General features: G+C 39.2%; 1 protein-coding gene across 1 annotated transcript in view; it reads left to right on the top strand.

Moving 5' to 3' along the window:
* The window catches only part of LOC145983594 (KICSTOR complex protein SZT2-like), a 605,385-nt gene that overhangs the window by 100,184 nt on the left and 481,505 nt on the right, over positions 1 to 23,696 (top strand). The window contains exons 7-8 of the mRNA XM_083116658.1: positions 7,557 to 7,719; positions 21,248 to 21,468. Coding sequence (XP_082972784.1) covers positions 7,557 to 7,719; positions 21,248 to 21,468 — 384 coding nt within the window. The remainder of the gene's footprint in view (positions 1 to 7,556; positions 7,720 to 21,247; positions 21,469 to 23,696) is intronic.

The following is a 23,696-nucleotide window of genomic DNA, read 5'->3' as shown; positions in this document are numbered from 1 at the left end:
GTGAGGAAGAGGTGGCTGTAGCAGGAAAAATATAAAAGGTTGAGGAATGGAAATGGAATGCAACGATGTGTGTGATCAAATTTATTAGGTGAGTTTCTAATTATCTTTCAAGTAAACTGCATATGTGCATACTTATTTCTATACTTCCACTTCAAAATATAAAATTTTCACATAAATTGCTTGGATAGTTTAAACAATATTTGACATCTTGTCTTGCTGTGCAACCTTCACGGGAGATAGCCAAATTTAAATGGTATTTCATGGCAAAAAAATTGGCATTTAAATGGTAAGCGGATGGGTTAAGAAGTACATTAAAATATACATAATGAATACATTGAAATGCAATGTGAACTTTAGAATCAGTTAAAGTCATCATAATTACTGACAATAGTGTTTAGGAAAAACATTTGTTTTCTATTCTTTACAGGTTGTTAATGATGCTTCTTTTGTTCTTACACAATATGGCATAGCTCATATAGATATTTTGGATAGAAGCAAGGGGACCTTCTAAGATTTTTGCAACAAATTAATAATCATTTTTGTTTCTTCTAGATGAAAGGGTTTCAACTTTTAATTTATTCAATAGATTATCTCAGCTATAAAATAATTTAAACAATTTAAACATGACCTGTATTTTTCATACATTGTTCAGTTCCACACAGTGTCCTCTTTCATTTGTATATTTCAAATTTTTGTGCCCATCCTCCACTCTCACACACAAAAAAAATTAGTTGCCATGACATATGTAGACGTTTGAAAACAGAACTGAATGAAATCATTTCCCACTAAAGTAGTCACATAAACAATGAAAGCTTGATGGAGGTTGTTGCTCTGTCCTATTTTGACCAGATTTCATGAAAAAAAAATATAGTTGGGTGCAGCAAATAAGAAAAGGCCAAGAGGGGTAAGGGGGGGGGGTTGATTGACTGCTGAAACAGAAGTCATATGCCTATATCACTCCTGTACTAGATTCCTGAGCAAGTCTCTTCAACAGAAGTTACATTTCTTCGACTATGAACGCCAGAGCTTTGGTATTGCCTGTATGTGAAGTACACTGGCAACACTGGCCATGGTGTGATGTTAATGGGTTGTAATTGTGCTCCGCCTTTGGATAAACTTTTCTGTGTTTATTAATAATGTGGAACTGAAGATTATAGTGATTTCTTTCACGTAAGTTAACTGTTTATGTAATTGTGAAGCTGGACAGTGGAAGAATGAACCATATGAATCAAATTAGTTAATTTAAGGTTGAACTGCTCATTGTAAACAAACCGAGTCACAGAATAGAACCGAGTCTCATGCTTGGCAAGATTGCCAGCTCTTATATTGGAACTATATGGTGGAGCACACACACAATCGTTTCATTATTTTTCTTGATTATTTTTTACCTGATTTTTCTTCTTCAATTATATTTTCAATTATCGTCAATTATTAAGATTGCGAAAGCAAGTACAATCTTTTGAATTGCAGATTGATGAATTAGATCAGTATGAACGAAGGGACACATTGGAACTTCATGGTATTCTTTGTCAGGCTAATGAGAATACAATGCAAATAGTGAAGGATGTTGGTCGAGCATTGGATTATCAAATAGACACGAACATGATCAGCTGCTGTCACAGACTGAAGTCTTTCTCATCTCTAACAACCACCAGGAATCATTGTGAAATTTGTTAAACGTGTAGATAGGGATAATTTGTTGTGAAAAAAGAAAACTAAAAAGACATTACGGAATTGTGATTTGGGTTATAGTACTGGTAGTTTGATTTATATTAACCAAAATTTAACAAAATGTCGTAAACAAATATTTAATGAAGCCAGGAAAGTAAAGAAAGATAAAAATTTTTCTTATGTTTGGATAACATAAAAATTCTTTGTTCAAACGTGAACCTTGCGGCTGGCATTCCAATCGTCTCACTGACACAACACACATACACACTGCAATAACACAAACAAGTAACAGCAAGTAACCAAGAATAACACACTTGCGCACAGTATGAAATTAACACGCTCTTGGTTTACATCTGTTCGCCACTATATTCACAGCTCTGTCTTCATCTAGTCGTGAAGGAACAAAAAACTCGAGCTCGGAGATATTGGATTGCAAGGAAGCTCACGAAACCATTGACTTTTAACGGTTTTGTCTGCAGCGTAATCTTGATACAGTGTTGCACATTCGAAACCTCCAAACGATCCCCATCGACACAAAACTCTTTCAAGGATATAAACTTAATCAGGACGTTACTGGTCAAAACTATGATTAAAATGTTTGGTAAATTTCTCGTATCGGACAAACGGCTGAAATTTGCTAGTTCATTTAATTTGAATATTCGTACTTACGTATTCTGCATTGAGAAACATTGCTGAAGGTGGCATTTCGCTTATTTCACGGAAATAAGCTCTATTTGCGACATATCGAGTAAGTTTTCTTCGTTTCTTTTTGCCTTCGGTAACACGCAAAATGGCGGTCACAGTTTCACTACCGTACTCGGTATGCAGTGTTTCCACCCCACTGCACCCAAAAATACCTACGTAGCCCCACAAACCATTGACGCATAGCCCCACGAACCATTCATACATAGCTCCACGAACCATTTCCGGTAAGGTTAGGTTAGGTAGGGTCACTATAGATTACAATAGTGAAATATTGGTTTCGAAAAAAATATGCGTAGCCCCACACACCATTCTCGCATAGCCCCACGAACCATTGACGCATAGCCCCATGAACCATTGACACATAGCCCCACGAACCATTGACACATAGCCCCACAAACCATTTGCGGAAACGTACCTTCTTCAGTTACAAAAACACGTGTTTGGAAACACTGACTGGGATTACGTCATCAGACACAGGCTACATCCACCTGGAAGTAAATGGATGCAAGAGCTTTCGTGCATCGGTCACACATTTATATCGAAAAATAGAGGATTTACCGGCAAAACTCAATGAACGATGCAAGAAAACACTTCCCCGAACTTCCACAAGTCTAGAGAAACTGCATTCGGTAAGTAATTTCTCCTGTAAATTTGAAGAAATCCGTTTGTCCGATACGAGAAATTTACCAAATGTTTTATTATCTTTGGCTCTTAACATCGTTTCTAAAGCATATTTATTTGTGTATATAAGGGCAGAACTTGGATGAATTACAGAATAACTTTTGCATGTTATAACACGGGTTAGTGCTCGTTTTGCAATATTTATATAAATGTCTGCATATGTCCATAAAAATAAGCAGGCATTACAGGCCGCAAATGTCGGCATCTCCGTCAGTGCTGCCCGCCACGCTTCTCTCGATATCTCGGCTGAAGATCGAAATGAACGCAAGGTATTAAACAATAGGTATCAGATATTTAGACAAAATCGAACAAAAAGTAGAGGGGGAGGTGTGTTGGTCGCCGTCAGGGAAACTATTTTTGTAAAATATATTGAGATGTCAGTTGATTGTATAGAAATTGTATTTTTGCGTATAAGTTGTGACATCAAAAGTTATTTATTTATATCATTGTATATTCCTCCTGATACTAAATTGGATAAATATTTAAACCTATATTCTTTGTTAGAAGAGGTGTATATCTCCTATAATGGTAATATATTTATTATTGGAGATTTTAATATCCCAACAATATTGGATGCACATACTGATCTTGCGCAGTGTGGGAATATCGCAAATGCACTTAATGATTCTATGAATTTATTGGATTTAAGTAGTATCAATGACATAAAAAATAATAACAATAAAACTTTGGATCTAGTGTTGACCAATGTTAAAGACAGTATTAATGTTTTAAAAAGTACGTTTTCGTTCCTACCAGTTGACGGACACCACCTTCCTCTTATATTTAATTTTCCTTTTAATTTTAAGTGCTCTCGAAATAAATTGTATTCAGCTATGGCTTTTAACTTTAAGCAAGCTAATTTTTTGAAGTTGTATCAGGATCTTGCTGGTGGTAGTTGGCAAGAATTGCTTCAATGTAAACACCCAAATAATGCAGTTGATAAGTTTTATCAGACCTTTTACGATATTCTTAATAAACATGTGCCAAATAAAAGAATTCATAAAACAAACTCGTATCATTGTTGGTTTAATGTTGAAATAATAAGAATATTGAAACACAAGGAATTACATAGGCGTAAAATACATATTTCTAATTATTATAATGAATGATTTATTCAGTTACGAAGAGAATCTAAGAAGTTAATAAACTTAGCCTACAAGAACTATGTAAACAATGTCCAAAATGAAATTCGAAATGATTCAAAACAATTTTGGCAATATATAAAAAATAAGAAGCAACCTCAATTAAAACCGTCTACTATGACATATCAACAGGCTACACTAATGTCTAATCAGGATATTGCAGATGGATTTGCAAGGTTCTTTAGCAGTGTTTATGCTAAGGTAACTCCAACATATGATATTCCTACAGGCAAAACTTTGGGTGTTTCTCACTGTTTAAATATAAATACTATAACTTCAAGGGATTATATGAAAGCATTGAAAAACTGAAATCTAAGAAATCAAGTGGTCCAGATGAAATACCATCATAAATTTATAAAGGTGTTTTATCTATAATCTAATTTTATTGACACAAACCTTTCCTGATCAATGGAAAATTAGTAAAATTACGCCTGTTTTTAGAAAGGAAATATTAATAACATTGAAAATTATAGACCTATTGCGTTAATCTCAACCCCAGCGAAGATATTTGAACAGATCCTGTATAGTAAAATTTTATTTCATGTTCAGCCTTATATCTCTGATGTGTTCAACATGGTTTTTATCCAAAAAGATCCACTTTCACTAATTTAATATATTTTACTCAATATATTTCGGATTCTTTTAATGAAGACATTCAGATAAATGTTTATATACACTGATTTTATTAAGGCGTTTGATAAGATTGATTATACGTTATTATTAAATAAACTTTCTTCATTTGGTTTATCTGATGTTTTATTAAAAATAATTATCTCTTATTTGAAAAACAGAAAATACAAAGTGGTTTATAACTATGCTTCATCGACAGTATATACAGTATATTCAGGTGTCCCTCAGGGATCAAATCTTGGTCCCCTTCTTTTTGCTTTATATATAAATGATCTTCCATCTGTTATAAAGTTTTCACGCTGCTTATTGTATGCAGATGATTTAATGATTTTTAAAGGCATTATACTTCCAGAAGATGCTATCTTATTACAATGGAGCGTTCAGAATAAATTATATTTTAATATTAGTAAATGCTCAACAATAACGTTTACAAATAAAACAAAGCCGTACTTCCTAATTATATTCTTAATGGAAGTGTACTTACACACGTAGATGTAATCAATGATTTTGGATTAATATTGGATAAGAATTTAAACTATAAACATCATTATTTTTACATCTGCTCGAATTCATATAAACGTCTTGGATTTATAATTAGGTCAACTAAAGATTTTAAGAATACGCAGGTTTTAATGAACCTATATAATGCAATCGTTAGTTCAAGGCTTGAGTACTTAAGTGATATTTGGGATCCATTTTATTAAGTACATTCAGATAATATTGAACGAATTCAGTTTAAATATTAACGATATTTGTATTTTAAAAAGTATAATTGTTCAGCAGTATTAAATAGAATTTCTTATAATTTTTTACTTGTAGATTTTCAGGTGTCACCTTTGAAATCTAGAAGATTAATAGCTCAATATTTTATACTTTATAAGATTATGAATTACTTAATAGATTCGACTGAAGTGTTGCAATATTTTAAACTTAATGTTAAGCCAATAAATTTTAGGTGTTTGCTTCCTTTTTTTATTGATAAATCGAGAAACAATATACATAAATCTTCAGTTGTTATCAGACTATGCACAAATTATAACAACCTTGTTCAAAAGGGAATTAAAGTAGACTTCGTGCTTCCTTTTATAACATATAGCTCAATAATAAAAATACATATATTGTCATTGCCTAATCATTTAAATTCACAGTAAATTTGATTGAAGCTGTGTTTGTATTATATTTTTTTTATTGATACTATGTATTTAAAGTCAGGCCTTATTTACTCTCATATGGATTTGATATTTGTACAAATTGTGTAATTGATCTTAGTGTTTATCGACTATTGTGTGATGTATAATGTGTTTGTATCTGAAAGTATTTAACAGTACTCTGTTGTTTTCTTTTATCTTTTGCTTTGTATTTTGTAGTATTGTAATTCTGTAGTTTTGTATTTTTGTAATTTTTAAAATGTATATTTAATCTTTATTATAAATGTTTTTAATATGATCCTTTGTAATTGGAACTATTGGTTCTGTTAATGATATTTTGCTAAATAAATAAATAAATAAATAAATGTGAATTGTGGAACTCCAACAGAAAGTTAACATGTTCAGCCCTTTTCCACTTTTGTAGAGTATGATACATTTTAAGCAATGGCGTACCATGTTATCTGGTAAACCAATTTTTTTTCATACAGCAGAAATTGCTGGAACATTTGAAGTTGTTGGACTTCAGTTGTTTTTTTTACTTGCATGCCTGCATTGGTGTTTTATTTATATTATATCTAATTAATATGTAATCAATATATACAATAAATAAGAATTATTGTGGTAAACCAGGTCAAATTTTCTGATGCCAAGATCTTTGGAGGTAATTTGTTTAACACTCGCACTCACTCATTTTGAATATGAAAAGATCACAAGACTCATTTTTTCATAGTTCCAAAAAACACCAGAATAATTTTAATACCCACAGAATGAAAACAAGTGAACTTTGTTGTGTGGACTTTAACGCACAATGCTTGGATTGTGAATTCACAACACTATCCAGTTTCCTATGATATCCAGTGGTGCAACAGTGTTTACGTATTTGAATACCATGTTCTGAGTGTTTTATCGCTGGCCAGCTGTACTAATTGCTTGTCTTTCTCATTTAAATGTGTTTGTTTCTTAGTCTGCTATAAACTTTTACTTTCTGCCACCCATAGAAATCCCTTTGACACACATTATTTAGATGCAACTATCAGAAAGATGCAATTATGTATGACTCCAAGGACTAGGAAGTGTGCATGATCAGTTCACATTATTTAATCTCAAAATTGTTTCATATTTAAGTGCAAGGCCATTGTCAACTGAGCATTTAATTTTTGGACATGTAGTTCATACATGTTGACATACAGTGGCACATTTGAAAGGTGTAAAGATTTGAGGAAGGAAGGTGCCACTTTAGAAAACAAGATGATGACAGAAGAGAGAGAGAGAACAATATGTGGAGTTCTGTGTTCATGGCAGCATCAACCAGCAACTTCAGATATGATTTGTGTTGCTAGCACAGTGGACAGTCATGGTGTGAGGTTACCAACTCTCACATTGTGCCCAGTGTAAGCTCATTTTAATGCAAAATCAGTTGTACCTTTTCTTCTTTCCCATAAAAATAACTGACGCTATTAAAGGTTTCCATGTACAAACTAAGGTATGTTTCTGTAATACAAAAGTATTTTTGGAACTAAATACTATGTAAAATATCTCAGAAAAATCTTAACTATCATACAATTTGTTTCCTCTATAGGCTGAATCAGAGAAGCTTGTTGGGGGCCTTTTTGAAGAGAACACTGAAGTTGTACAATCCAATATTTCTCAAGTCCCAATGGTTCACCCAGATATTGGTTTCATCAATATGTTACGCTATGGCATGTTGGCTTTGAAACTTCTACCAGAGAACAGCAGTGCCAGTAAGTATAATGCTTGCATATTTCTTATACACCATAATGAGGATAAATTATGAATTTGAAACCTTGTAATGTTTTATTACACTAGATTTTATATATATATATAAAAGCAAGGAAGGGCCAAAAGGGCTAAATAAAAATCAAAGATGGAGAAAGGAAACACGCATCAGACAGTGAAAAAATTCGAATTTTCGCAGACTTTATCACTGCATCATGAGTGTAAGAAGAAAAACTGAATATATATATATACCAGGCTGTCCCAGAAGTCCTGCACCATCAGCACACTGAGCTCCCAAGAGGTGAAGTTTGCGAGGGTAGGTGGCGCCACCAATCAAAGGCTGTTGGCAGGCATAGAGGACAGGTTCGTGGGATCAAGTGAAGGCACTCACTGCATGTGTAGCGAGTGTTCCCATGAAGTTAAAGTGGGCACGATGAGTGAGGACCAAATTGCACTTCGTGCAGTACTACATTTTTTATGCAAAAAACGACTAACAGCAAAAGCGGCAGTGGAGGAAATTTGTCGTGTGGAGAATGAAGAAGTGGTGAATCGGTCGACAGCTTCCCCTTGGTTTAAAAAATTCGCTTCAGGTGATCTACGCCTCACGGACAAGGCCCGCATGGGGTGACCTCTGATGGACATTAACGAGCCTCTGCAGGATGCTGTGAATGCTACACCACAATCCAGCACACGTGTGTTAGCAAGAGTGCTTGGGGCATCCAAATCGACGGTAAACCGTCACTTGCATGACATGGATTACACCAATAAACAGTCCCGACAAAGTCCGCACGACCTGACAGAGATGCAGGCCCAGCGAAGAGTTGCAATTTGCCAGACATTGCTACAAAACCGCATGATCTTCGTTTTTGGAGGAGAATTGTGACAGGAGATGAGAAGTGGGTGTTTCTGAAAACCCTGATACACGTAAACAGTGGGTGAAAAGAAGACAGGAGGCCATCACCCGTGTGAAACAGGACAGATTTGGGGAAAAGCTCATGCTGAGTGTCTGGTGGAATATTGACGGTATTGTCAATTATGAGTTTGTTTCAGAAGGTCATGCAGGTGAACTGTATTCTGAACAATTACGCCGAGTGTATGCCATTCTGAATGGGAAATACCCGGAATTAATGAGGAGGAAGAGGTTACTGCTGCAAAATGACAATGCTCCCAGTCACCGGTCTCGAAGAGTAAAAACACACTAGCTGAGCTTGACGGATTTGAGTTGTTACCTCATGCCGCCTATAGTCTGGAAGTTGCATCATTGGATTACGGTTTGTTTCACTCTCTCTCACATTTCCTGTGTGGTCGGCACTTCAATTCATATGATGAGGTAAATTCTGCCTGTCGTGAGGTTTTCAGTTCTAAACCTGCCACCTGGTATCGCCATCAGATTGAACTGTTGTCGCAGAGATGGGTGAAGGTAATCGAACATGGAGGCCTGTACTTTGCTGAAAAAAGTCTGTCTTTGTTTCTGATATTCTGTGTTTCATTTTCGCCCTTGTATGATGCAGGACTTCTGGGACAGCCTGGTATATATATATATCAAAGAAGGTAAAAAGCAACACTCACCGGACAGTGGAAAAATTCAAAATTTTCGCTAACTTCGTAGCATCATCGGTGTAAGAAAGAGACGGAACTGGAAGTTGGGGCCCTGAAGTGTTGCCAGGTCCCCATTGAAGAAGAAGCAGTGCATAGAACGAAAAAATCACTGTTTCGTCACCAGGCTCGTCGGAAACTGTGAGTGGGCAGATGGGTTGGGAGAGACGGAGGGATGAGGTGGGTTGGGAGGGAGGGTGGAATGAGTTGGGTTGGGAGGGAGGGTGGGCTAAGGTGGGGATGTTACTGGTTGGCCTTGTTCAGTCCAGGTGGAGTGGTTGCACTCGTGGCCGATATATAGGCCCTCTCCCATCTTTTGCGAACAGAGGTGTTGGCTGGTTGGGGTAGGAGATGGATGATCGCTACCCGGAAGCAGTCGTTGAAAGGGATGTTGTGGTGGTTGGTGTGGACGGCGACAGTGAGTCCAGGTTGTGGGTGGAGGAGCGGTGGTTATTGATGCGGAGGATGAGGCCAGTAGAAGTTTCCCCCAGGTAAAAATCACCCCACATGTTGCAGGTGAGGATGTAGATTAGGTTTGAGGCATGGCAGGTACCTTGGGGATGGAGGGTAAATTTGTCAGTGGCCATGTGCACCTGGAGGGTGTGAGAGGTAATGAGGATGGGGCAGGTCTTGCACCTGGGGCGGTTGCATTTATGGGCAGGGTGGTGTTGGTGGTGTGGTGAAGGAGTGTTGTGGACCAGGATGTTTTGGAGGTTGGGGGGCATTTGAAAACCACTCTGGGCTTGTCGGGAAATATGTTTTTGGTTTCAGGATTACTGTGGAGAATGGGGAGAAGAGAGTGTAGTGTGTGCGTGATTTTATTGAGGTGGGGATGATATTGGGTGATGAGTGCAGGTGGGTTGGTGGCAGCAGGTTTCTTGGTGGTAGTGGTGTGTGAGGCAGCTTGCGATATTTGTTTGGTGACCAGGACGGAGGGATATCCATGGTTGACCAGGGGCTTGGTGTAGGTGGAGGTTATAATTCTGGCGGGAGGTGGGTGAAGTGTTCAGGCACTGTCCCCTGAGGGCCAGAGAGAATGGAATGGCTTTTTTGGTGTGGAACGGATGGGAGCTGGAGAAGTGTAGGTATTGCATGTGGTTGGTGGGTTTTATGTGGATGGAGGTAGTCAGGTGTCCTCCCTCGATGTGTATGTCCACATCCAGGAAGGTGATCTGGTTGGGGGAGTGCACCAGGTAAATTTTAGGGAATGGAAGTTGTTAGGTTGGTCCTGGAAAGCTGACAAGGATGTTCTCCATGTGTCCAGAGCATGAAGATGTTGTCGATGAAGCAGAGCCAGAGGAGGGGTTGGGTAGCCAAGAACTCTTGCTCAAGTTTGCTCGTGAAGATGTTTGCATAGGATGGGACCATTCTGGTTCCCATGGCTGCACCTCGGATCTGTAGGAAATTTTGGTTTTCAAAGGTAAAATTGTTACAAGTGAGGACAAGGTGGGCTAGGTGGGTCAGGAAGTTAGTTCTGGGGTTGTGAGGGTTGGGTCTGCTATTAAGGTAGAATTCTATGGAGCGGAGGCCATGGGAGTGGGTTATGTTGGTGTAGAGGGAAGTGACATCTATGGTGGCAAGGATGGTATTTGATTTGGGGGCAAGGGTGGAAGGGTGCTGATTTTCTGTAGGAAGTGGTTGGTGTCACGGAGGAAGGAGGGCAGAGCTTTCACAAGAGGCTGGAGATGGGAGTCAACAAAGGCTGAGATTCTTTCTGTGGGTGAGTTATAGCTGGACACAATGGGCCTACCAGGGTTGCCAGGTTTGTGAATTTTGGGCAATAGATAGAAGGTGGGGGTGCGGGGATAGTCAGGTATGAACATGGCTGTGTTATGAGCTGTCAGGCCTTCAGGGGGGCTGCGGGTGTGGATGAAGTCCTGGATTTTGTTGAGGTGTTGAGCAGATAGTTCAACTGTGGTGGGTTTGTAGGTGGAGGGGCCAGCCAGTTGGCGGGTGGCTTCCGCCAGGTAGTCTTGAGAGTTCAAGACCACCATGGTGGACCCCTTGTCAGCTGGTAGGATTTTGATGTTGTGGTTGTTGCGGAGATTTCTGGAAGCTTTCTATTGGGGGGGGGATCCTGGGAGGAGGCGGGGCTAAATTGAAGGAGGCTTGGGTGGGTTTCATTGGTAGTAGTTTGTAGTGAGGGGTTTTTGGCTCAGAAATGTTGCCATCGGAGGTTGCGAGCAAAGGTGTGTATGTCAAAAAGTAGGCGGAATTGGTTGGGGGGAGTTGTGGGGGAGAAGGTAAGGCCTTTGGATAAAACAGCTATTTCATCAGTGCTCAGTTTATGACTGGATAAATTGAGTACAGTCTGGATGTTTTTGAGTGGATTAGGGTCATTGGTGGTCGTGGATCTGCTGGGGGTGGGTTTGTCCGTGGACTGGTTGTTTCCCAAGGTGCGATGTGTGGGGGTCTGTGGTGGTGTGGGAGGGGTGGGCAATGGTAAAAGGGGGTTCGGTAAAAGCGGGCATGTTGGTTTGGAACTGAAATTGGGCGTAAGTGAAATGGGGAGAGTGCAGCCAGTCTGAAAAGCTTGACGTCAGAGATTGGAGAGTTTTTGGAAGTGTTTAGTGTTGAGGTCCCTGGCAATGGAATGGGCGGTGTACCGGAAGGAGTCTATTTTGTGATGGTGGTTACCTGGGATCAGCAACAGGATTTTGGTAAGGGATTGAATAGAAATTGATAGTTCTCGGGCGCGATTTAGCTGGGATCTGTACATGGCGTGGGTCAGTTCAATAGCGAAATTTCTCGCTAGTGGGAGAATCGTGGGTTTTATGCTTGGGGGCATGGTGGAAAACTGCAGTTTGGGTGTAAGGCTTTTGGGTGTTAGGCCTAATATCAAACAGGAGTGCAGGAAGCGTGCGTGGGACGTAGCTTTGGTGTAGGAAACAATAAGAGATCGCAGGCAGTTCAGTTGATAGGAGTTATACACGAAAGGATTCATACCAAAAGTGGAAAAGAATGGATAAAAGCAAGGAGGGCCAAAAGGGCTAAGTAAAAATCAAAGAAGGTAAAAGGAATCACTCACCGGACAGTGAAAAAATTCAAAATTTTTGCTAACTTCGTAGCATCATCGGTGAGAGAAGAAAGAGACAGAACCGGAAGTTGGGGCCCTGCAGAGTTGCCAGGTCCCCATCGAAGAAGAAGCGGTGCGTAGAATGAAAAAAACACTGTTTCGTCACCAGGCTCATCGGAAACTGTGCGGAATGGGTTGGGAGGGATGAAGGGATGAGGTGGGTTGGGAGGGAGGGTGGAATGAGTTGGGTTGGAAGGGAGGGTGGGCTAAGGTGGGGACGTTACTGGTTGCCTTGTTCAGTCCAGGTGGAGTGGTTGCACTCATGGCCGATATATAGGCCCTCTCCCATCTTTTGCGAACAGAGGTGTTGGCTGGTTGGGGTAGGAGATGGATGATCGCTACCCGGAAGCAGTCGTTGAAAGGGATGTTGTGGTGGTTGGGTCACTGGCAAATTTACCCTCCACCCCAAAGGGACCTGCCACACTTCAAACCTAATCTACATCCTCACCTGCAACATCTGTGGTAATTTTTACCTGGGGGAAACCTCAACTGCCCTCATCCTCCGCATTAATAACCACCGCTCCTCCACCCACAACCTGGACTTCACTGTCGCTGTCCATACCAACCACCACAACATCCCTTTCAACGACTGCTTCCGGGTAGCGATCATCCATCTCCTACCCCAACCAGCCAACACCTCTGTTCACAAAAGATGGGAGAGGGCCTATATATCGGCCATGAGTGCAACCACACCACCTGGCGTGAACAAGGCCTCCCAGTAACTTCCCCACTGCATCCCACCTCCCTCCCCACTGCATCCCACCTCCCTCCCCAACCCATCTCATCCCACCCAACGACGAGCCTGGTGACAGAAGAGGTTTTTTTTCGTTTTACGCACTACTTTTTCTTTAATCTAGACCTGGCAACTCTGCAGATCACCAACTTCCAGTTCCGTCTTTCTTCTTACTCTGAAGATGCAATGATAATGGTTGCAGAAATTCGAATTTATTCACTGTCTGGTGAGTCTTTCCTTTCTCCTTCTTTGCTTTTTATTTAGCCCTTTTGTTGGCCCTCCTTCCTTTTATCCATATATATATATATATATATATATATATATATATATATATATATATATATATATATATATATATATATATATATATATATATATATATATATATATATATATATATATATATATATATATATATATATATATATATATATATATATATATATATATATACCGTGCGTCCATTTTGATCTGCAGCCGAGAGATCGGGAGAAGCGTGGCGGGCGGCACTGACGGAGATGCCGACATTTGCGGCCTGAAATGCCCGCTTATTTTAATGGACATATGCAGACATTTATATAAATATTGCAAAACGAGCACTAACCTGTGTTATAAGAGTATGGTTTTAATTTTAGTAGCTTAGTGACTGTATGTGCCGATGATTTTGACACGCCCACCTCTTGTGAAACACGGCGTAGAGGTTTGTTTGGAGAACGTTCTAACGCTGCACCAATATCATCGAGTTTTGCTTCGGTTAGAATCCGTCGTTTTTGCTTAGGTGTTTTAAAATTTAACGATACAGTTTCTCGTAATTTAAGGACAAGATGTCTAACCATATCTCTGTGTGGAGTTGAAACGCATGGGAATTTCTGTACAAATTACCTACACACGTCTCGACACGTTTGTTTTCACGTAGGTACGTGTCATACATAAAAACATCTTTGTTCTAACGTGAATCTTGCGGCTGGCATTCCAATCGTCTCACTGACACGTCACACATACACACTACAATAACACAAACAAGTAACTGCAAGTAACCAAGAATAACACTCTTGCGCACAGTACGAAATTAACACGCTCTTGGTTTACATTGCTCGCCACTATATTTACAACTCTGTCTTCATCTAGTCGCGAAGGAACAAAAAACTCGAACTCGGAGATTTCGGATTGCAAGGAAGCTCACGAACACTATTGACTTTTAACGGTTTCTTCTACAGCGTAATCTTGATACAGTGTTGCACATTCAAAACCTCCAAACGATCCCCATCGGCACAAAACTCTTTCAAGGATATAAACTTAAGCAGGACGTTACTGGTCAAAACTATGATTAAAATGTTTTATTATCTGTGGCTCTTAACATCGTTTCTAAAGCGTATTTTTTTGTGTATATAAGAGCAGAACTTGGATGAATTACAGAAGAACTTTTGCGTGTTATAACACGGGTTAGTGATCGTTTTGCAATATTTATATAAATGTCTGCATATGTCTATAAAAATAAGCGGGCATTACAGGCCGCAAATGTCGGCATCTCCGTCAGCGCCGCCCGCCATGCTTCTCCCGATCTCTCGGCTGCAGATCGAAATGAACGCACGGTATATATATATATAATATGGATGAGGGGCAAGCAAGGAGGGCCAAAAGTGCTAAATAAAAATCAATAGGATGAGATAAAGTGCCAGAAGGGCAGATAAACACAAATGAAGAAGGAGACAGTAAACACTTACCACACGGAAAGAAATAAGTTGATATTCCACGGGATTTACCGCATTGTCCTTCGAGAAGAAAGAGGTGCACAATATCACGTAGTACAGGAGCACAGAATACTGACGGTAGCATATGTACAGTGTTCTTTAATTGTATTGTTCATTGATTCCATTAACATGAATATGAATGAAGTATTATTTCTTGTACACAAATGTGAATGTTAGCAATGTTTGTACCTTGTTGGATAGCTGATGACACAAGGAAGTAATTTATCTAATTTGTACGCTTCGTGTCATACCATTTTTGTTATTAATACATTGCCAAGTAAACTAAGAGTGCATTTTTTTATCATCACTTGTAAGTTTAGACCCACCCGTTACTTACATGTGATTGTTATTTGGGACAATTTGTTTTCCAACCAACCACTTATTTGTTAGTTATCAGAAAATGCTGAAATATGTGCCATACAATGAGCTGTTTTTTCTCAATTCGCATTATGTGGAAAATTGTCATTAAAAAAAAACAATAGAAATTCGATTATCTCTAAAACTACTAATTTTCGGACGGGGTATCATATGGTCAAATTTATTGCAAATTGCCTCTACTTTAACCCCTTTCAGGGAATACATCTAATTACAGATCACCCTGTATATATATAACCCCAACCAGATCACCTTCCTGGATATGGACGTGCACATCGAACCAAACAAATATCGTGAGCTGCCTCACACACCACTACCACCAAGAAACCCGCTGCCACCAACTCACTTGTACTCATCACCCAATATCATCCCCACCTCAAGAAAATCACGCACACACTACACTCTCTTCTCCCCATTCTCCACAGTGATCCTGAAACCAAAAACATATTTCCCGACAAGCCCAGAGTGGTTTTCAAATGCCCCCCAACCTCCAAAACATCCTGGTCCACAACACTCCTTCACCACACCACCAACACCCCCCTGCCCATAAATGCAACCGCCCCAGGTGCAAGACCTGCCCCATCCTCATTACCTCTCACACCCTCCAGGTGCACATGGCCACTGGCAAATTTACCCTCCATCCCAAAGGGACCTGCCACACTTCAAACCTAATCTACATCCTCACCTGCAACATTTGTGGCAATTTTTACCTGGGAGAAACATCAACTGCTCTCAACCTTCGCATCAATAACCACTGCTCCTCCACCCACAACCTGGACTTCACTGTCGCTGTCCATACCAACCACCACAACATCCATTTCAATGACTGCTTCCGGGTAGCGATCATCCATCTCCTACTCCAACCAGCCAACACCTCTGTTCGCAAAAGATGGGAGAGGGCCTATATATCGGCCATGAGTGCAACCACTCCACCTGGCCTGAACAAGGCCACCCAGTAACGTCCCCAGGTCAGCCCACCCTATCCCCCCTCTCAACCCAACCCATCCTACCCACTCACAGTTTCCGACGAGCCTGGTGACAAAACAGTGTGTGTTTTCCTTTCTACGCACTGCTTCTTCTTTGATGGGGACCTGGCAACACTGCAAGGCCTCAACTTCCAGTTCCGTCTATTTCCTCTCACACCGAAGATGCTACAAAGTTAGAGAAAATTTTGAATTTTTCCACTGTCTGGTGAGTGTTTCCTCAAGAAAAAAGACGGAGCCGGAAGTTGATATGGAAAGCAACATGCTCATCAAAACAATTGAATGTTTATAAGCAAACTGTGTTATATTAACATCATATAAAACAAGAGTTTGGGATCTTGTTGCTTTCCAAAGATACAGTGCTCCAAACTTACTGATATTTCACTTTTCATGAAGAATGGAGGGTATGACCTTGAACTTCAACATTTTCTACAGGAGAATATTTTTCAGGGTCTTAAAATTGCACATTATTATTTTTTTATGACCTACTTCAACATATTAAAGATCAAATGAAACAAAAAATACAGAACTATCTCACTTTGAATTTAAAAATAATGGCTCTTAACAATGCCTTATAAAGTACTGTGCAATATGAAAAACTTAATACATATTTCTCTGGAGAAAATGTGATTATTGTTATCACAATGTCTCAATATATGGCAAGACACCTATTTCAATGATAACAGACAATCAGATACTACTTGAAAGTTGCAGAAACCAGGTAGGTAGCATAATGATCAGTGATCACATTCATTGTTTCACCAAATACTTTTTTTTTTATTCTGACAACCATTTTACATTTCCACTGTAGGAACTGCTATAGTACTTTTCCAATGGATTGATCGATTGATCAATTGATTTGGTGTTTTAAGTCCACTTTATGCACAGTAAGACTAATCGGGACTGGACCTACAGTTTAAAGTGGGATCCGAACTACTATGTGCCTCCACCGGGTATCGAACCCAGGACCCTTTGAGTACACGGCAACAATGCTACCGCTGCACCATCGGTGAGGCTCACTTTTCCAATGGAAAATGTACAGGGTGTGGTCAAAATTCTGGAGCGGGCTAAATATCTCATAAACCGGGTTTGTGTGTGATCGGATGTCAGTTGGTATCAATGTTAGTGGGAGGGGGAAACGTTATGACGTGGTTATGGTGGTCGTCCGCCATCTTGGTGGCAGCCATCTTGGATTCAACTTTCTTATTTCAAATGGCAACATGGTCGTGTGACATATCAAAAAACATTAGCTTTTCAAGAGGAATCGAATGACGAAGTTAGTTTTTCAGTAACATCAACGGTGTTGAAGTTATTCGCGAATTTAGGGTATAATGTGTTAGATTTTGGTTATGTGCAATGTGGTTCTGGGGGCGGTTACGAATTGAAGGACAAGATAAAGAGAAGGTTAAAAAAACACCAATATGTACAAGAAACTCTGTAATCATAAGAGAAAAGCACCACATTAGGATATTACCAGTCACAGGACATGTTCCACATGTCTGCCGTTCTCTTGTATGCACATACGTAAACGTGCAACCCAATTTTCGTGTACCTTACGAAGCACAGCAGGTGTTATTTGTTCACAGACCTCAATTATTCTCATTTTTAGGTTTGCAACGTTGGTAATTTTGCATTGATACACAATAGCTTTAAGGTGCCCCCAAAGATAGAAATCTAAAGGTGTTAAGTCGGGAGACCGTGCAGGCCAATCAACTGGTCCACGCCGACCTATCCAGCTACCGGGAAACTGTTCATTGAGACCATAATGTGGAGGTGCGCCATCCTGTTGCCAATATGGAGGAAATGTCCCTTCTTCATTTAACAAAAGTGGCATAACAGTGCTTTCCAGTATATCTTCATACTTTGCAGCATCCAGGTTTCCATCGATGAAGATAGGTCCAATAAGTTTCTCACCCCATATACCACACCACACCATAACCTTACCACCAGCTTGCATTTTGGTTGCATCTATCCAATTGGGATTTGTGTCTGCCCAGTACCGAACATTTTGCTTGTTCACTTCGCCTGTGACGTAGAAATTTGCCTCATCACTGAAAACAATGTTATGAGGGAACAATGGGTCACGTGCAATCTGGGCCAATGCCCACTCACAAAACTCAATTCGTCTATCAGGGTCATCCTCTGACAATTTCTGTTTCAGCTGTAATTTGTAAGGGTGCCACATTTCCCTTTTCAGGATTCTTTGAACACTTTTGACACTAACATTATGTTCACGTGATAGACGTCTCGCACTCTTTGTCGGACTCTTCACCAATACTCCCAATACGGCTGCTGATGTGTCTGGAGCAGTCACAGTTCGTGGTTGTCCTGATCGAGGTAAATCGTCCACATTTCCCGTTGGACGAAATTTGCGGATTAGTTTTCGCACAGCACTGTCCGTCACGGGTTCGCGATTAGGATGCTGCTCGTTGAAGTCAGCTGCTATTACTGCTGAACTGCATCCTCCAGCGGAAAGGATGATTTCAATTCTCTCCTCACGAGTTAACATGTTATGGTCCTACCTGTGAAAAAAAATTAAACACAGTCAGTTTTTGTGTCATACAATGCTTCACATATGATACAAATGACATACAAAATCTAACACATTATACCCTAAATTCGCGAATAACTTCAACACCGTTGATGTTACTGAAAAACTAACTTCGCCATTCGATTCCTCTTGAAAAGCTAATGTCACACGACCATGTTGCCATTTGAAATAAGAAAGTTGAATCCAAGATGGCCACCACCAAGATGGCGGACGACCACCATAACCACGTCATAACGTTTCCCTTGATACCAACTGACATCTGATCACACACAAACCCGGTTTATGAGATATTTAGCCTGGTCCAGACTTTTTACCACACCCTGTATATTGAAATCGTGTTAGCATCAGTCAGACTTCTAAACTTCATATTGTCTAAACACCACGTCGAGCAACTGGGTCTTAAAATAATTGTAGGTTACTGCTCCATCTACCTGTACAGCTTTCCAGACCTCGTACCAATGAAGCGCTGGGCCTGTCAGAAAAGCAGAAACTATTCACAAGTTTTTGACGGCATCCCATTCATTGTCGCGAAGCTGTCTATGCTGTCAAAAGAGTGTGTGACATCCTCCCTGGCTGTTGCGTTAAGCTGGAGGCTTTCGAGCATAAGGGGATTCATAAAACCGTGAAAAGCCATTTTCAGACGGGCTGTGTGCATGAACCAAGGAACTAGGAGTTACAGCGGGAAATCTTCGGGCGCGATTACAAGTCAAAGTCGGGCTTCGAACAGGTGACGATCGTTACCTGTAGAACTCGATGTGAAGATTGATTTGTAGATGAACACTGATAAAACACTCCTGAAATAAAACTCCTTTGGAGAGCGCACTACTCCTCGCTGTAACTCCTTTTGTATCAATCGATGATCCGGCCTAATGCCATGTCATGCTTTTAAGAAGCTCTTTTCCAACGCTTGAGCAGGACCCCTTTTTATAATATGATTAGCTTATTTATTTATGATGTCTTGGGTTTGAGTCATGCCTACGGCGTGATACAATGTTGCACTTGATAGATGTGACTGTGGGTTGACTTTTGGGAACACATGCAAGCAACAAGCAGTTATTCTCCTGACCATAAGATTTTAGGGGGCAGATTAGTGTTTTGACTGCACAAGGCTGATAGGGGAATGATAATTTTCACACAGTTACCACCCAAAATGTACAAATTTATAGGGTATACCAAGTCAGCCTGCACTAATAAGACTTCAGCACAAAAAAAAAAAAAATACATGTCAGAACTGTTCACAATTTTAGACAGTACTCCATATAAATTACTGATGTGTATCACTGTACTGGAGTTTTTTAATATCTTTATACAGTAGTATCCTCTGTATCAGTAGTAACAAACTTAACTAAATATTTTGCATAACACACTGGACTGGACACTCAAAGAATTGAAGCAGGTAACTAACTACATTAGTACATAATGGTTTATTTCAAGGTTTTACCTAGGCTTGACCTGGATTTGTTATACAACACTACATAGTTTGTTTTCTTTAAAAATATTAAATAAACAGAGTTTCAATTGTTTCAATAAATCACTTCATCATCAATATACGTATTTACACATGTATTTTTGTATTATTTTTTTGTTTTTGATGGGAAAAAGCGACAAACAATTATATCTTGTATGTAATGCGCAGTAAAATTCAGGTTCAAGAAATGGCTTTCTTAGTTGTAGGATATAAATATGTTGTTGCTGTGCGGATCGAGAATGAATTACATCATACCTATTCAATGAGTCACCTGTTGCTATCTTCACCAAGAGGAGAATATTGTCTTGTGTTTACAATGAGTGACCAACTGATGCCACCTCCCCCCTCTGCCTCCACTGTGTTTAGCATCCCAAAGCTTTCACTTCTGTAACCACCTTGTTTATTCTGTAGTAGAAGAAAGCAAGATCAAAATTATGTTATGGATTCACATTGCTCAGGAAGATATTTTCTATTACTTCTTGGCAGACAGATACCACTGATACACATTCCATGTGGTTGGAGGTGCATTCTCAAACTTTGTCAAAACGGAGTGGCACTGCTTTTCTTGGTGTCGTAAAATGTTCCATTACAAAAAGAAAAATTATGAGAAATGGCCATTTCACTTTTATAGTGTTATTTTAAAAATTATTATTACTAAATAAATCCAACCTGGTAATTTGTATTTCAACCTATTGATATAACGTGTTATATGCAGTGACACAGAGAAAACATGTGCGGTTTAAATGTTGGCTGTCCAAATTATTCCGTGCATAATATGCACCACAGATTTTGGGGGCAAAAATCTTGGAAAAAGTGCACATTATTCATGAGTAAATACAGTATTCTTGATTGATATTTAGGTTCATCAAAGGTTTAGATCTCACAAAAAGCTTTAGACTCATTTGTGATTCAAATCTGTGCATTAAGTGAAAATGAAAACACTATTACAAACCTCCATAATCTTTAATAACAATCTTATTTTCTTCTTTTTTTATTTCAGACATTATTGTGGTTACAGATGGTATCATAAATGTACCTGATGTCAATGTATTGGACTCTGTACTGATCCAGCTAAGAAGTAGCACTGTATCATGTTCATTTCTTCAAGTCGGAAGTAAGTTTCATCCCCATTGTTGCCGAGGCTTTGTTCCATATGCCGATCTCATGCAGTTTATAGCTACTGCCACTCTTGGGACATATTTTCCTATGGTTCCTGTGATTGTAAGTATAATCTTGTACAATTCCCATTGTTGTTGATTTGAATCATGTAATGAAGTGTGTGTATGTTTTTGTTTACTTTGATACTTTTGATATGAGGAAGATGGAGGAACATTGATGGGAGACTTAAATACCACATACAAGTTTGATGAATTTCATTATTTTGTAATTTTCAAACAGAACCTGAGATGATGATCAGGAGTTTTCTCTTCACAAATCAATGCCTGTAAAAATGAAAGAAACGTTGAAAAAGGAACATTGCATACTACGCAAATGTTCTATTGTAACAAAAATGTCCACTTATGTATCATTCAATAATTTCATTCCCTCAGAATGCCAGAAGTGATGTGTAATTAAATTAATTACCTCATTTAACCTTTAGCAGATGAGAGAGCCTCTCCTACTTGTGTTGCCTCTCTGGATGAGCACTTTCCAGATACTCACTTTTCAAACTTGAAAAGTAAGAAAGTACAATACTTAAAATGTGAAGTACAAAACAAATATCATAGCTTGAGAACTAATTTTCATCGAGACATGAAATCGGTTTTTGTTTTTTTACGGAATGACAGAGCTTGTACTGGAGAGGTGAAATTTATACATTTTACCTCCCAATAACGGAAAATTAAAGGAAGAAGAAGAAAATCGAAACTTTACCAAAGAATTGGCATTCAACATGCCCCTGTGACGTAGGGTTGCTATACACGGTGCGGCAATTTGAAATTGAGACTATTTTTTATTCTCGGTTGGTGGTGCCACTGTGCAAGCATTCTGTGGTGCGAACAAGTATCTCATGAACAATCGACACAGAGCTCGTTGACCTCGAGTGACATTGCTGCTTGTGGTGTTGTTGAAAATGTGCACGTGTCGTGAAAGTGCGTTGTGATTTGAATGTATTGGAATGGCTCAGGCATTTCAGTGAAGGATGGAAGCCAATTGAACACGACGAGCATTCAGGTGTAGTAGGGATGGTGAGAACATCAAAATTGGTTGAGAAAGTGAGGACAATCATTACTGAAGACTGAAATTTCAGACAGACTGTTACTGCTACATTTTATCTTGAGGTACTGAAACATTTGATGCAAGGAATAACACGTGTGAGGCCCGAGTATCAGGATGATGGCAGCTGGTGCCTGCTTCATGACAGTGCCCCAAGTCACAAGATTGTGATTGCGAACAACTTTTTGGGTCTAAATCGACTGTGTGTGTTGTCACATCCTACCTACTCACCAGATCTGGCTCTTTGTGATTATTTTTTTATTTCCTAAACCAAAATCTGCACTGAAAGGTCCCTACTTTTATGATGTACCAACAATCAAGAAGGCTACGACATGGATTTTAAAAAGCGTTACACAAAACGAATTCCAGCAATCATTCCATGCACTGGTAAGGCATTGCACTACAATGTGTGAATGCAGGAGGGTTCTACTTTGAATGATGCAAGGTAAGTGACTTTCTATGAAGACTTGTTTATTTTTTACATCACCAGTCTCGATTTCAAATTGCCACACTGTGTAAGTTCTGGATATTCTGGGACAGTCCCAGGATGGTATCATTTGTCCTGGTGTGTTGAAAAAGTTTCTTTGGAATGCACTAATGTCCCCAAATCAGATGGGAAAGCAGAAATGATTAAGACTATAATTTCATGACATGTGTTATTTATTAATTACAGTTATATGCATGAATCTATTATGTAAGGTACAAAGTGGTTTTCTGAGAATTCTTTTAAGTCTTTTTTGTGACTTTTGTTGCAAAAATGTGTCTTCTAAGATTAGGCTACAAGGTGGTGGTTTCATTTTCATCCATGTTGTTTTATACACATAAAAACAACGTTTCTGAAATACATTACCAATATAATGTTCGCTATGAAAAGGTTTTAGGTACAAAGCTAATGGCACTGCTTAAATACATACTTTATAATGTATACAGTACATGCACAGAAGAATATTTTGGTTGTTCCAATTGTAAACACCTTCCTGGTTCATCATGAATGGGTAACCTAGAAACCAGTTTTGCATCAGACTGGTTTAGTGTGAAATGGGTAACCTAGAAACCGGTTTAGCATGAAATGGGTACCTAGAAACTGGTTTATCATGATTGGATAACCTAGAAACTGGATTATCATGATTGGATAACCTAGAAACTGGTTTAGCATGAAATGAATAACAACAAAACCAGTTTAGCATGAAATGGGTGAATGGATAACCTAAAAACCAGTTTAGTGTGAAATGCGT

The sequence above is a fragment of the Lepisma saccharinum genome, chromosome 2, assembly GCF_977018435.1.
Source record: "Lepisma saccharinum chromosome 2, izLepSacc3.1, whole genome shotgun sequence".
Classification (NCBI taxonomy): domain Eukaryota; kingdom Metazoa; phylum Arthropoda; class Insecta; order Zygentoma; family Lepismatidae; genus Lepisma; species Lepisma saccharinum.
This window is presented reverse-complemented; position numbering and strand designations above follow the sequence as displayed.